A 15297-nucleotide genomic window follows, 5' to 3' on the forward strand; every position below is an offset into this window, starting at 1 on the left:
GCGATAGTTTGAAATTCTGTAACCTCGGCTTTCTCACGCTTTCTTGCCCTTGAACTCAGCCTATACAACTTTAAGGAGCGAGTTACATGTGTCTAGCATACCATGTGGTTTCTACAAAAGCACCGTTACTGACGGTTACTTTTGTAGTCTATTCTTTGATCTGTTGAGTCATGTTCCTCGCGTACTCGCCACGACCTCTTCAATTGTAGTCGTGAATTTTGCAGACGACAGTTGTTTAAGATAAAGGGGTGGGTGTGCGTTTCCGGACGTGGAAATTGGTATTTTTAGACATTTTGGCGTAAAATCAAACACTGATAATTTGAAAGACAGGAAAAAAATTCATTAAAGACTGTGCAAAATTCCCACTATAGTATGAGCACTTATGTCAACCAGCCAAAGCTATTGGTTACGTGATTTGACTATGCCCTCTCCATCTATTAACTCTCCCTTCTCTCCTCCTTCCTATCTCCTTTTCTCTCCCCCTCACTCTCCCTCTCTCCCTCAGTCACTCTGCCCCCTCTCTTTCCCTCCCTCTCTCTCTCCCCCTCTCTCCCCTCCCCCTCTCTCTCCACCCCTCTTTCTCTCTGTCTCCCTCTCTCTCTTTCTCTCCGTCTCTCTCCCTCTCTCTCCCCCTCTCTCCCCTCTCCCTCTCTCTCCACCCCTCTTTCTCTCTGTCTCCCCCTCTTTCTCTCCGTCTCTCTCCCTCTCTCTCTCCATCTCTCTCCCCTAAGGGCTATTCCACTTACGATATAGTTAGAGGGCGTCTGTAAGAAGTAAATCGACCCCCGCACACTGCTCCAGTCGACCCTTCCTGCATGCCATCCTCCCCGTGCGTGTGTCAGTCGGTTTCCCTGGCTTACATCAACCCTGATTAACGGACATGTTTTCCCGCGGTTTGTGGGCCAGGCAACAACTCGGTGCTCTATATTTGTCACCTTCGCCTAGATACCGCAAAAATGCCGCCGATTTGATGGTAGGGGGGCAGAAGTGATGATTGTGGCTCGGGTTGTGGAATCTTCGGCATTCTGGAAGTAGTTGGCACATGTCTAACAGTAGTAACACGCGATGGTGGTACATGTACGAAAGCTGCGGAGCTATCGTATTTTATTTTATTTATTGGTTTTGGCTGTTTTGGACACACAGCCAGGGCTGCCCAACTAGCCTGAGGCGACCACAGAGTACAGTAGGGGTATCCTCATTAGATTTCAGTCACACTACTAGTATTCTATGACGGCACAAAATGCCATGTTTTATAATGTGCCAACTGTTAGATGAGATTGCATTTTTGTGTCACAACTGTTCGAACATATCTAAAACATCTTGAAACATTTAAAGACCACGGTGATTTTTGATATATTAAGATTATACAGTAGTATACACTGAAATTACCAGGTTATTTTATCATCGTTTAGCATAGTCTAAAACGATCGTTTTGTAGTGTGTTTCATTGTGTTGCATAGTGCAAGGTTGATATCAATGACTATCCTGTAAACAACTCATTTGTGGATGTATCTTTTTTAACCGATTCAGAGATTTGATTGTTTTGAAACAACAGATTTTGGCAACTGAGCAACAAGCTGTCAAGGATGAAAAACGTTTTCCTTATCCCTTGTATTTCTTAGTAGGTCGCAAAATCAGTTATATCTGATAAGCACAGTCGAGTACTTGACAAAACTTATCTTAAAGATAAACCTTATCTTTTTTTCTCGTTAAACAATAGTTGTCAATTTAGAGCATGACACTGCAATTGTTAGCCAGGATTGGCGTAGATACACGTGTACAAAATGAAGCACAATAAAGCTTTAGTAATAGAAATGAAAGAACGTATTCTGCGTTTTAAATGGTTTGAATTGAAGGACAGTCAGTAGCATTTTTGTGTGTTTTCGACGTCGGTCGTTTTGGTAAGGGTACGGTTGCATTCGTACGATTATCGTGCATTCAGAAACTTAGGGCATACATGTGTTGCACAAAATACTTGCTACCAAAAAGGCGGTCTTAGATCCTTGTAGGCGGTTGGCTCGGGGCCACAGCCCGCTTGACCTTGAAACCTACGACATCAAAATCTTACGACGACCTACTACTAATGTGACCGTGCCCTACCCCCAGTTCACTGGGGGGGGGGGGACCTCGCTGCGACCGCCCTACGACCGACCGATTTGACAGAACGCACAACGAATTTCAAAGATAAAAACGAACCTTTTTGCGCTTTTTGTGTTTAGTTCTCTTATCAGTGCCGGTGCAATGACCCGGTCTGCCTTTTTACCGGAATGCCCCGGAATGCCCTTTTAACACCGGAATGCCCCGGAATGCTCACAAAGGAGGGTGAATTCTACCGGAATACACTATACTATGATGAGTAAACATCACAGGTTGCTGTATCTTGGCATGAAATGATATATCTATGGCCCAGGGAACGAGAAATCACTAGAGATTAGTGATGGCTATCGGCGTCGGCGCCCCGCCAGTCGCCATGTTTGTTTTCTATTGCTGACTGGGGAACTATCGCCGATCGCTAATTTCTATTGATTTCTCGTTTCCTGGCCCTAAATATATAATTTCATGCCAAAATACACTGCGGCAACCTGTGATGTTTACTCATCAAAGCATAGTGTATTCCGGTAGAATTCACCCTCCTTTATGGGCATTCCGCGGATCCGGGGCATTCCGGTGTAAAAAGGGCATTACGGTAAAAGGCAGACCCCAATGACCTAGTGGGTAGAGTGTTCGCCTTGCATACGGTAGGTTGTGAGTTCGAACCCCGGCCGAGTCGTACCAAAGACTTTAAAAATGGTACATACTGCTTTCTCTGCTTAGCACACATTTGGGAAAGAGTGTGGTAGTTAAACACACACCACTACCAGAAGACTAGCCCCCTGCTGTAGTGACTTGCACAAAGTTGTGTGGCCCAGGGCTGCCGAAACGGAGATGGGCACCGCCTTATGCACCATCTCACGGTGCGGGGAGGACTTTAACTAACTCTCTTATCAGTCATACTTTATTTTGAGTCAAGGGTTTAAAATAATCCAATTTAGGTCGCAGTGAGGTTGCAGCGCCAACGCCCTGGAATGGGGGCTTAAACGGTAAAAATGCTTGTTCATGAAATCTTCTCTGCGGGTCAACAAGTTGTTTTTCAGCTCTGGAGATCTATAATTACGAAGTAGGGTGATGTGGCGTGATGTGAAAGTTGATCCCCGTATTTTCCCCACATGTGGCGATCCGAGGGGCCGGCGAGAGCCGACCTCGTGCGGCACCGAGCACATGTTCGGCACGCAGAAAACAGGCCGTCGGTTCCGACATTGCCTAATCTCCAAGCAGATGTAAGGTCCGGCTTGTTTGACACGCGTTTGTGCATCAATTTGCGTTTTTTCTAACTTTCCTCCCCCTAGGTGGCTGTAAGAGAGGCCCGGCATTCAGAACATCTTCTAAAACAATCGTGGCGTCGTCGTGGCGGCGGTGTCATTTCGCGGTGGCGAGAACCCAGAGGTCCTGGGTTCGAATCCTGACATGGAAATGCACTGCATAGGAATTTATTCACTTCACTCAGGTGATAATGAGTACCTAGCGTCGGTTAGGGACGTCCCGCGGATAGGACGTTAAAAGTAGAGTGGCGGTCCCGCGTTTAATGATAGCCACACCTTGAACACGTAAAAGAACCTCATAGAAAATCGTAGGGGTCCTTCCCGGTGTGAGTGGATCAAATAAATCCATACGTCTTTGCATCCTGTACTATTCAATACAAACTTGGCGTGTCAAACCATGTGGCGGGTTTCCTAGTATTCAATACAAACAAACAAATACAAACAAACAACCCTTATCATATATGCTTGAAGATTTAGACATATCAAAGAGGTTTGAATAGGACATCCATTTTAAACCTCCTTGCGCATACTTCGTTTAAACCCCAAAAATATAATTGTGGGTGGTCGGCTTCTTTCAACATGAATATGCCCCTTTTTCTTGCTCTTTCTTTGCCTTAAAATTCCCACTATATTTTTCCCACGCTCTACCCCCAACTTCCCCCAAACTACCAAAAAACGCAGGAAATTAACGCCCTCAATTCATCAAGAAAATGTTGACAGTTTTCTGTCTTTTATCGTTCGCCAAATTTTGTATGTAACTCAGTGCAAACCTTATCTATTCCCAACATTAACCAATGATACCGGCAGATACAGCAGTGAACTGTAATTGGAGACAGATGTTGACCAACATATTTCCTCGTTTTGATGCTGTCAATGTTGTCTGGCGACGCTGACGTAATGGCTTCCAATTCTAATCTCCAAGCAGATGTGGGGTGCGGTTTGGTTTATACCTGCACCATCTTGCATCTGCTTGGAGATTAAACATCTGTAAACTTGACATGTGATGTGCTATGCTGGAATCATTAAAACAAAAGTAGATTTTCACTCTTTATTTTATTTCCACCATCAATCAATCAAAGAAATGCGATGTGCATTCTATACCAAAGCTGAACACAGGAATGAGGCGCTCACTTCACCCACACAAAACGAAGCCCCTGTTTGCAGCTCCATCTTGCGAAGTACGTGAAAACGACAATGACAGGATGCGAGGAAGTGTTTACTTTGACGAAAATCGTAAAGATTGTTTAGAGGATTGTATAGGCTCTTTTTGCATATTGCTTGGATCGAAAAAAGCTTTTATCTTAGATTTACATAGATTGCTACAACTTTTTACTCCCGAAGTTTTCGTTGACAAGTTTATCTTAGGTCATAATTTTTTCCACGAAACGTAACTTTATATTGAAAGGATTCAACATTATCAAAGATATTCGACATTAGTTAAGGGTCACTCTAAGTTTGGAAATGCGAACTAAAACTCTACAAGAGCTTAAAAGATATTCGCAGGATAGACAAACAGAGAAAAAGAAAGTCGCAATTCTTTTGATGGATTTTGTATTCTTTGTGTTGACGTCACTGCCAGAATGCTGTGGTCACGTGATCTAATTCATCACGGCGTACGCTGATTGGAGGAGGCAAAGTATGATGACGTAGTAGGCTGGCTTGGCAAAGATGGCGCTGCTTGCTGAAAAAAGGCAAAATTCAAACAAAATTTTGAGCTGATTCCGTTATGGCTGGTATGTTTTCATTAAAATTCATAGAAATGTTATGCAATTGAATCCTTTTTGTTCTTGGCAATGGAACGGATTTGTCCCATAAGAACTGTTGGAAACTGATAACTTCGAAGCACTAAATGTGATCATGAGAATATTGTCCACCCGCTTTTTAAAACTTACAGCATCAAAACAAGTCAAGTTTACCTTGCATGACTTGGCTTGACTGAATATTCATCCAGTACGTCACTTTCTGCTCTGCAACAGTCGCCCTATTCAAACATAAACAACGTCATCAGAACTTCGTCAGTGACTGATACCTGAGAACCGTAATCTGCATAATGAATTTGCATAACAACTTTGCATAAAAAATTTGCATACTGAATTTGCACGACATAATTTGCATAATGGGGCATATCTGAAGAGCTTACATGAACTGCACATTTCCCACGCCAGTCGACGGAGCGTTCCAAGTCAGGGTGATGTTTTGTTTCTCGTTGGTGTTGGCGTGAGTCATGCTGCTGTCAGCAGTCGTGCACTGTGTGGTCTTGGTGTTGGCCGGGGCGTTGGAGAAGGTACCGATGGGCGTGGTCATCCCGGGTCGGCGGGCCTGGAGCAGGAATCCGCGGAACACCGGCCCGACGATCTGAACTGTAACGTTACAATTTACAAAGATTTGAAACAAAGACTTTTCAAATATATGCCAGAGCGGTGTGTGAGTGAGTGCTGTGTCCGGTTCGTCTATGTTGTAGAGGCAATGATTTGTCTTGTCCCTTACTTTACCCAGAGCTCTCCATTTTTTACCCAGAAAGGATCCGTGAAATGGACTATTAAGCAAGCCCCCTCCCATTATCCATACTACGCTTGCGCTAACTACGTTTTCATTTCCTGCCGTTTGAAAAACAGGTGTGTACCGGATTTTAACTGTTTGATATCTGCAAGTCATGCTGTGGTGTTGCCATGCCACCAAACCCCTGCATTGATCTGCATATGAAAAGGGCTTTGTAGCAAGGTTGACGACTCCCTTGTGGGTACACAAATGTTCCGAGTTTCTTTGAGGCGTAATCCGGCAAAAGATGGTAGAGAATTGATAAAAAGTATGTGCCTTGGATCTAGACAGTTTCCCGACACAGTCGCAGTTGTGTTCCCATAAAGGGTTCTAAAGTGTTCTTGACTCCCAGCGCCGACGGCGAAAATACTAGTATGCCAGGGCTGCGTGTGAGCACTGTGTCCGGTTCGTCTATGTTGTAGAGGCAATGACTTGTCTTGTCCCTTACTTTACTCAGAGCTCTCCATTTTTTACCCAGCATGCGAATGGATCCGTGAAATGGACCATAAGCAACCCCCCTCCCCATTATCCATACTACGCTTGCGCAAACTACATTTTCATTTCCTGCCGTTTGAAAAACAGGTGTGTACCGGATTTTACCTGTTTGATATCTGCAAGTCATGCTGTGGTATTGCCATGCCACCAAACCCATGTATTGATCTGCATATGAAAAGCACTGTACAGCAAGGTTACGATTCCCTTGGGGGTACACAAATGTTCCGAGTTTCTTTGAGGCGTAATCCGGCAAAAGATCCGATAAACACAATTCCATAGTTTATTAAGTATGGTAGAGAACTGATAAAAAGTATGTGCCTTGGATCTAGACAGTTTCCCGACACAGTCACAGTTGTGTTCCCATAAAGGGTTCTAAAGTGTTCTTGACTCCCAGCGCCGACGGCGAAAATACTAGTATGCCAGGGCTGCGTGTGAGAGCTGTGTCCGGTTCGTCTATGTTGTAGAGGCAATGACTTGTCTTGTCCCTTTCTTTACTCAGAGCTCTCCATTTTTTACTCAGAAAGGATCCGTGAAATGGACCATTAAGCACCCCCCCCCCATTATCCATACTACGCTTGCGCAAACTATATTTTCATTTCCTGCCCTTTTAAAACAGGTGTGTACCGGATTTTACCTGTTTGATATCTGCAAGTCATGCTGTGGTATTGCAAGGACATATAATGTCCTTGGGTATTGCTATGCCACCATGCATTTATTTGCATATGAAAAGGGCTGTACAGCAAGGTTCACGATTCCCTTGGGGGTACATAAATGTTCCGAATTTCATCGAAGCGCAATCCGGCCAAAGATCCGATATAAACACAATTCCACCGTATGGTAGAGTCTAGGTAAGAGAACTGATAAAAAGGCATGAGGTGCCTTGGATCTAGACAGTTTCCCGACACAGTACTTGACTCCCAGCGCCGACGGTGAAAATATTTGCCTCCAGGCTTCCTACTGGGGTGCGGACCGTGGGATTTGGCAAAAAATGGAATATTTTGGCCAGTAGAGTCAGTTCTCGGGAAGGTTAACATTTCCCCCTCTAAAGCGCATAGGCAATGAAAATCTATGTTGGCCAAACTCCCCTAGCAACCAGCTTATTATTTTAGTCATGTAGTAGTCTGGTAGAGACTACGCAAATGCCACGAAACGGCTTTATATCGACCGAATCGCCGGTTTACGTGGGAACATCCGACAGTAGATCTATACATTAGCAAAACTGTGATACGGCCCTCTAAACTCTACGGATAGAGTCTGAACTCTTCCCATTTTTACATTGAAATTCAAAGTTTTGTAATAAAAGGCTTCAGTGAAACAGAAAGTAATCTAAACTGACAAATTACCCGACACAATGGTAAACTCACTACGCCTTTCAATTGGCATTCATTATGTACACTAGCATGCCCCTGTATAGGTCTGTCTGTGTGCGTGCGTGTGTTGTTCTAGCTTTGTATAGCAGTAAACAGGGATGCCGTGGTTCGTCTGAATTCCGTAGAATTCGTGTGTATTCTATAAAGCCCGTGTGAATTCCGTAAAATTCGTATGTATACTTAGGCACCCCTGGTTAATGTATAGCCTCCACCAGGCCCTTGAAAGGATCGTAGAATTCGACAGAAAACGGAATAATTAACCAGTAGGGTCAGTCCATGGTTGAAGATCACCTTTCGCCCGCGTAGGAGCCTGCAAATGAAACCCTTGCAAATATTCTCCCTATAGCCGGCGTAGTTAGTCTGGTAGAGACTAGTTAATGTACACATTTACAATCACAAAGCGATCAATACAGGTGGTCCTTGTGATCTTTCCTTATTCCTAATTAAAACTTAATTGAACTTCCTACCACCTTTGAAGTAGCCATGTTATAATATCACCCACCTGACAGATTCCTCCCCGGTGTATACTTGTCTCCCACCACAATAGAGTAAGGGCTGGTGGAGTTCTGAGGGTCCACCGGGGAGCCGGCGTTCATGTGTCCCGGGCGCATGGTGACACAAGCACCGGCGGGCGCTCCGCTCCCGAAGCCATCGCAGCCCGAGAAAAACGCGACGATAACGCTCAAAGCGAGGACGAGTTTGCGTGCCGCCATTTCCTGTCGTTCTGAAGTTCTAACTGACACACCTTGTGTCCTGTGTAAGGGCGTAAATTATGAACGAGTCACGTGGTCTGACGACTGTTGTTGTTGTTAGACCTGTTTGACAGGTGATTTGAGATCTACTAGCAACCCTAATATACTGTATTTCACTTTATCTTCACGGTAGCAAAATTTCACGGTGTAAGGAGAATACTATTAGACAGTTTCACTGAACTTTAACTTCATGGTGGCGGCAGGTGATTTACAGAACGGATGTGTGAAGGAGTCATAGATAATAACAACAGGTTGTTTTCACGGTGATGAAAGAAACAAGAATTACAGTACGTTGTTGTTTACTGGACTTAAAGTATTGTCCAAAGTTACAAGTGCTGTTTAAAAAGGTAGCATTTCTCGGTGCATTTCGGGGTACATGCGAAAAATACAAACATGCATGTAAAACATGTTAGATACATGCATGTCTTGCTGGTTGGCAACTTATGTAGACCAGTTTAATATATCAAAAGAGCACACAGGATGATAACGATCCGTATGTCAGTTTTTATCAAATTCATTACTTATTTATTTTTAATTACAGTGCTGGTACTCCATACAGCGCCCCCACTCGAAGCGAACGGTACTGCAGGTATACAAATGCTAGAATTAAGTGACAATAGTAGAAAAAAATAATAAAATGTCGTTTCTGTAACTTGCCATAAAATGATAACTCTCTTTTATTCTAATTCTAGATTGTGCGCAACCCATCTTTATTACGTCCCCTATATGAATGGTTCCATAACGATTTTTGTCGTATTGACCTAATATGATTCGTTACCTTAACGGCTATGACGTGAGTCTTGTCCGCCATATTGTCTAGTTACATCTGGAAGTTGTCAGGTAGACTAGAATCTACACGTGCAATTACTGTGACGTAAGTACCTCAAACAGCATGGCTACTGCTAGATCACATAGAAACGCACTATGAAGACAAGTACACGAACATTCGAATCAGGTTATGACCAAAAAACACAAATAGGAAGGTTCACGATTCTAAGTACGCAAGAGCAAGGTCAAAGGTGAAGGCCCCTGACTTGTAGACAGGTATTGTCTCAACCATGCTTTGCACATGGCTGGATGCATATATCGGTTTGCATAACAATGGTAAACGTTTCAGGGACCTTGCGCATGCGTACTTAGAATCGTGAACCTCCTTATATAAGTGACAAGGCGATCACGTGGTTCACTTCAGGAAGAATGCTTGCAGAATACAGAGACCCATGATGAGGTAGAAAGTCGGCTTGGCGAAGCTGGCTCTACTGGCTGGACCTGAAACATACAAATACAAACATTGAGTAAGTAGCCGTTCTTCAGCGACACCTGTCGATTCGTATTTAAAGTGCAGACTATCGCTCCAACAGGTGTTTTTTATGTGATTCATATTACGTTTGACAATTACTCGACCCCTTCTTATTGAATAATTCCTGAAAAAATGTTTTAAAATGTACATGAATGAATGACTAGATGTTTGACCTTGTGTCCATCTATTATGATCATCAAATACAGGCTTGCTATATTTAAGGTTATTTTCTGTCACATTTTGAACTTTATGACGTAACAATCAAAACAACCTACCTTCTGCCACTTCTGCTGACATTACATTCATCCAATAAGTCATTTTCATCTCGGCGACGGTGGCGCTGAAACAGAAATGATAGATTTGAATAAGCAATAGAACCATTACTTTTCATGTTTTGATACTGGAAAACAAGACATTTGATATTGTACTGAGAAAGCATTTATGCATTCCAGTCGCCATGTTTTCTGTGACGTCACAAAGAGACAATGAACTTAAACGGTAGAAATCGTCGGAAGAATTTATCATTTTTTTAATCATTTTTCAATAACAGCAGACGTGTGCAGTATACGGGTATGCGTGTCCGAACAAAATAATGCTACTATTGATCTTGAATATAAACAAAAGACGTTATGTTCTTATGTCATAAACGCTTTACTTATACATAAAGCTATATCTCCAAGCAGAAGTCGAGTAGTAAGGCGCCTTACACAAACTGTACGTTGCCGACGCCTGCCGAAGGAGCGTTCCAAGTCAGGGTGATGTTCTGTTTGACGTTGGTGTTGGCGTGAGTCATGCTACTGTCAGCAGCGGTGCACATCGTGGTCTTAGTGTCGGTCGGTGCGTTGGAGAAGGTACCGACGGGCGTGTCCATCCCCGGTCGGCGGGCCTGGAGCAGAAATCCGCGGAACACCGGCCCGACGATTTGAACTGTAATGTTTCGAAGATTTTGTTTGTAAATGGCTGTTTAGAGAGATAGCAAGGTAGCATGTGCCTACTAGTGTCCGGTTTATCTATGTTGTCAAGCTAATTGTTTGCCTTCCCCCTACTTTACCCAGAGCTCTCCATTTTCCCTTGGCATACAAATGGATATGGACTATGGAAATGGATTATCATGTAGTTTTTAATTTTCAGTACGATTTGAACTGTATTATCGGCGCATTCACACTCATTGCACGATGATAATTTCTTTGTCTTAGGATTTTCAGTGACGCTATTACAGCACATGAGCAGCACACCTAGCCACGATTTCGTGTAGAAAAAAAAACGCTCTTTGTCTCGGCTGAACTTTGGACCGTTACTCCTATACTGTTACATAATTCTAGCCTCTACCAGTCTAACTACGCCGGCTATAGGGAGAATATTTGCCAGGGGACGTTGGCCATGGAGGGTTACATTCGCAGGTTGCAATATTTAACCCTCTCTCCGTAGCCGACTCCCTTCATACAATTGACTCTATTTGGCCAATTTATACCATTTTCCCAGCGACCCGCGGAGGCTGGTAGAGCCTAACATAATTCTCCTTTAAACCAATATTTACACAATCCTGCGTGTGCCAGGGTACGGGGTACGTTCTTTTACCTTCCATAACGACAAAGAACAATGACATTGCATAATCTTACAAACAGAGATCGAAATAGCCACATTAAAGGCCACATCTTGTCTTTGACAACTTCTAATGTCCTTTCAAGCCATCTAACAATTAACAACCGTAAATGATTAGGTAGAAAGCGTTACATATTCCTCTTACATAAACTGTGATAAAGTCACTTGACTCTCTTAGGTAACAGTAGACAAGACATATTCACGTAACTAGCGATCTTTTGTTGAAAATACCATGAACATCACAGCAGTACGAATAGCTATTTCTATTCGCAAAATTGGTAGAAATGAACTAAAATGAAATATACTCCCACCCCTCTCTTTTACATTGTTCTTGAAAGAGCAAATATCGTCACTTTACCTGAGAAGGTAGAACCGGGAGTGTACCTGCTCCCTTCCACCACAATGGAGTAGGGACTGGTAGAATTCTGAGGAACAACATCAGTGGTAGGGTTGATCTTATGGCCGGGGTGCATGGTCACGCAAGCCGCCGCAGGTGCACCCGTCCCGAACCCCTCGCAGGCCGAAAGAAACGCAAAGAAGACGCAAACGCAGCTTGCAACTTTGTAGACCGCCATTTTGACCGAACAACTATGTAAGGACACGCCTTTGCTTGTTTGCTCGAAAACAGGGTCACTTGGGTCGTAAACGTTGATTGCTTCGCTGATTGGTTCTTGTTTATTAATGATTAGCCTTTTTTTAGTACCTATGGGGCCTTTTGTGTCACCATTTTTCAATGTAGGAAAAGGCCGAGCTAACTGATTATTTAAAGCTAATTGCCTGATGAGAAGTTCGGACGTGTATATACCACTGACATCTACTCATCCCCTCGTAATGAAAAAGAACCAACGTACCCTGGTTCAAGTAGAGGTTATATGATACATGAAATATAGTCGTGAGACGAAACAAAAGAACAATATTTCTAAGGAGCTACGTTTACGTCAGATATATTCAAAGCCACCCCCCACCCCCCCCACCCCATATTCACGCCGTAACTATTTACGTCTGGTGTTCCCAATACATCAACTAACAAGACTTGTCAATATGCAACTTCAGGTAGTCAACTTGCAATACAGTTTATTATAGCATGGAGGCGCTCTTGGGTGGCGTGACTGTCGAAGTAGGTCTAAGGACGCTTAAACGTTATGTAGTGGGATTTATATATTTTTACCGGGCCATTGTGGTTTAGACAGCTGTGATACACAAAGCAGCAAACAGTTGTGCCGAAACGTAGCAAACGAAAACTACCATGAATGTGACAGAAGTTTTCACAGAGGCAACGGACGCCACTCTGTGGTTCTTCGGGACGGCAGCCACTCCCCTCCCGACGGATGGTTTCCCGTCGACCGCTGGTTGCACGCGGACCGATCGCACCCAGTGTGGCATTTACGGCGCCGTCCCATCCCTCCAGCCGCTGCTCATCATCGTCTGGCTGCTGATCCTATTCTGGGCGCTGTTCGGAAACGGCTGCCTACTGGCTGCGATATGCACCACCTTGGATATGGAGGTGGGAGAGTTATCGACTAATGTTATAATTACGTCAAAAACAGTTACTCAAGCAACTGGATAAACATTTTGAAATAGTCAGACGTTTCAGACAGCATCCTCTGACGAAAGGAACTGTTTTTTGACGTATCTTATTACCTGGATGGCTAACCTTCATCAACGTATCTACTAGAGTTGTTTGCTATCCCGCTATTACAGTTTATGATTTCCAAAGCGGTTGTCGTTAGTTTTTTTTAGTCATCTGCAAGAAGCATATTCATTTTAGAAACTCAGTTTTCTAAATTACAATTTTGTGACATAAGCTAGGCCTAGGGTTTGGCCAACAAGGACGTTTTGGCTGTATCTCTTAACCGTTGTTTACTATTGCAACGTGCCTTTATTCGATACTTAAGCTTCACTGTCTTTTACGCCGCCATGTTCAATTCTGGATAACCTTTCAATCATATCGCAACTGGAACAAAAATTTCTGACCCGTCCATTTCATGTGTGAACAGGAACGTGGGAACTACTTCCTAGGCGGCATGGCTGTGGCTGACATCCTACTGGCCGTGGTGCACGCTCCTGCCTCCGTCGCCTCACTGGTGTCGGGCCGGGTAACCTCAGATTGGTGGTGCAAGCTGCAGGTGCTGCTGTCCCCTGGCGGGTTCAACCTCTCAGTCAGCTTCATGACCGGCCTGTGGTACTGTCGCTACCGCTACATCGTCTACCCGTTTTCCTACGAGAACACCGTGACTACAACCCGCATCGCTCTCGCTATGGTGCTGAGCGGTGTGATAAGTTTCCTTCCTCCGGCTGTCCACGTGCTCCGTCACAGCGTCTCCGAGGCCGCCGCCCCGCTGAACCTCGCTTACTCCGCCGGCCTGATCATCCCGTGCGGCGTGGTCGGACCGGAACGCTCCGTCAACCTGATCATCGACATCTTCCTTTACGGTGTGTATAAGAGTAGTAGAGAAAGGAACTCCGGCAAAAGTGAAGGTATACTCTCCAAGCAGAGGTTGGTGGGAAAGATTGTGACCTTTTTATCATAAGAGCGTTTTTTTGGCCCGCTTTCTCCGTCAACAAAATATGATAAGATCTTTCCCACCAACCTCTGCTTGGAGAATATGAAGATAGACATCAAGTGTCGTGACCGATGGAAAATATATTTTATTCCTAGTCACTCACGTCCTTTTCTCTCAATCCATATTCCCAGTCTGTCTTCACGAACATACCGTGTTCCTGATACATTACAGGACGTCTTCTGACAAAAAAAAGATGAAAGATTCTGCATTCTTTAAGATGCTGGACAGCCTAACGCCGTCTTACACAGACTTGTGCATGCTAAGTCATACACACACGGTCATGCCCAGTGTACATTTCTCATAAATCCAAGGGAGCCCTTTACTTACACACATCTAATATGCGTTATATCACAGGTATCAGCACGTTCTGCATCGTCCGCGTTCTTCTGGAGGCTCGGAAGCACCGTGTTCAGATCGCGAACCAGGTGCCGGCGCTTCCCGAGCAAGCCGACGCCTGGAAGGTCAGCATGAAGGCCGTCTACACTCACCTCATCACCGTGGGCGTCAACGGCCTCACCTGGCTCCCCATCCTCACCATCGGGGGCATGCTCACCTCCGGAGTGCTCACGCTGGAGAACGGCGGTTCCGTCTGGCTGGACGTCTTCTGGATGATCAACCAAACCTCCACGTTCTCCAACTCCCTGGTTTTCGCATTCCGACACGAGATCTACCGACAGGCCCTGAGAAAGCTCGTCCGGAAAATAAGCGAGCTGATCGACGGAGAGTAAGAGTTGATCCCGTCAAGTTTCAGTGCAGTTTTTGAAGGAGTTTTGCCAGGAAACATTTGTGTATATGTAAAGTTTACGATATATGTTTGTGATGTAGAAAATTGTGACTTGGGAGAATCTTTCAACCATTCTCCCGTAAATAATTTTGTCATCAATTCCTTTTTTCAGTTTTGAAGGTGTTTTGGCAGGAAATATTTGTGTTTATTTTAATGTGTTTATCTTCTTAAGTTTCCCACATATGTTTGTGATGTAGAAAATTGCGACTTGGGAGAATCTGTCAACCATTCTCTTGTAAATATTTATGTAATCAATTCCTTTTTTCAGTTTTGAAGGTGTTTTGGCAGGAAATATTTATATATATTTGTGTATATGTAAAGGTCTCGATAACTACATGTAAATTTAGTCAATTGCGACTTGGGAGAATTCTCCTGTAAATAACGATCAAGAATATTTGCACCTTGCTCAGTATAAGTGATGAAAATTGATGGGTTGATAACATGTGCAGAAACATTTGGATATTGTTGGGAAAGTTTGGAGATAACGGTATGTACGTTGTTTCAGCACCAGGGACAGGTCTATTTGGTGACTT

The 15297-nt window shown here is 44.0% G+C and overlaps 3 protein-coding genes across 3 annotated transcripts; 1 reads left to right on the plus strand and 2 right to left on the minus strand.

Moving 5' to 3' along the window:
• Window positions 1–4393: 4393 nt before the first annotated feature.
• On the minus strand, window positions 4394–8536 carry LOC136420834 (putative defense protein 3). The gene is made up of 4 exons (XM_066407947.1): window positions 8265–8536; window positions 5500–5719; window positions 5276–5340; window positions 4394–5040 (listed from the first exon to the last, which is right to left on the minus strand). The coding sequence occupies exons 1-4, from the start codon at window positions 8473–8475 to the stop codon at window positions 4958–4960; spliced, it is 579 nt and encodes a 192-aa protein (XP_066264044.1). The 5' UTR covers window positions 8476–8536; the 3' UTR covers window positions 4394–4957.
• Window positions 8537–8998: 462 nt separating this feature from the next.
• On the minus strand, window positions 8999–11992 carry LOC136420833 (putative defense protein 3). Its single transcript, XM_066407946.1, has 4 exons — window positions 11775–11992; window positions 10522–10741; window positions 10090–10154; window positions 8999–9783 (listed from the first exon to the last, which is right to left on the minus strand). The coding sequence occupies exons 1-4, from the start codon at window positions 11989–11991 to the stop codon at window positions 9698–9700; spliced, it is 588 nt and encodes a 195-aa protein (XP_066264043.1). The 5' UTR covers window position 11992; the 3' UTR covers window positions 8999–9697.
• Window positions 11993–12404: 412 nt separating this feature from the next.
• LOC136421110 (beta-2 adrenergic receptor-like) lies at window positions 12405–14708 on the plus strand. The gene is made up of 3 exons (XM_066408260.1): window positions 12405–12920; window positions 13414–13894; window positions 14335–14708. The coding sequence occupies exons 1-3, from the start codon at window positions 12663–12665 to the stop codon at window positions 14706–14708; spliced, it is 1113 nt and encodes a 370-aa protein (XP_066264357.1). The 5' UTR covers window positions 12405–12662.
• Window positions 14709–15297: the final 589 nt, after the last annotated feature.

The sequence above is a fragment of the Branchiostoma lanceolatum genome, chromosome 15 (assembly GCF_035083965.1).
Source record: "Branchiostoma lanceolatum isolate klBraLanc5 chromosome 15, klBraLanc5.hap2, whole genome shotgun sequence".
Lineage (NCBI taxonomy): Eukaryota > Metazoa > Chordata > Leptocardii > Amphioxiformes > Branchiostomatidae > Branchiostoma > Branchiostoma lanceolatum.

Coding starts and splice junctions, on each gene's coding strand:
- LOC136421110 (XM_066408260.1), top strand. CDS start 12,663: ATGAATGTGACAGAAGTTTTCACAGAGGCAACGGACGCCACTCTGTGG. Junction 12,921..13,413: donor GCACCACCTTGGATATGGAG/GTGGGAGAGTTA, acceptor ATGTGTGAACAG/GAACGTGGGAACTACTTCCT. Junction 13,895..14,334: donor GAACTCCGGCAAAAGTGAAG/GTATACTCTCCA, acceptor GTTATATCACAG/GTATCAGCACGTTCTGCATC.
- LOC136420833 (XM_066407946.1), bottom strand. CDS start 11,991: ATGGCGGTCTACAAAGTTGCAAGCTGCGTTTGCGTCTTCTTTGCGTTT. Junction 10,155..10,521: donor GTCGGCAACGTACAGTTTGT/GTAAGGCGCCTT, acceptor TTTCTGTTTCAG/CGCCACCGTCGCCGAGATGA. Junction 9,784..10,089: donor GTCAGCAGAAGTGGCAGAAG/GTAGGTTGTTTT, acceptor TGTATGTTTCAG/GTCCAGCCAGTAGAGCCAGC.
- LOC136420834 (XM_066407947.1), bottom strand. CDS start 8,475: ATGGCGGCACGCAAACTCGTCCTCGCTTTGAGCGTTATCGTCGCGTTT. Junction 5,341..5,499: donor GTGGGAAATGTGCAGTTCAT/GTAAGCTCTTCA, acceptor ATGTTTGAATAG/GGCGACTGTTGCAGAGCAGA. Junction 5,041..5,275: donor GTCAAGCCAAGTCATGCAAG/GTAAACTTGACT, acceptor GCCTTTTTTCAG/CAAGCAGCGCCATCTTTGCC.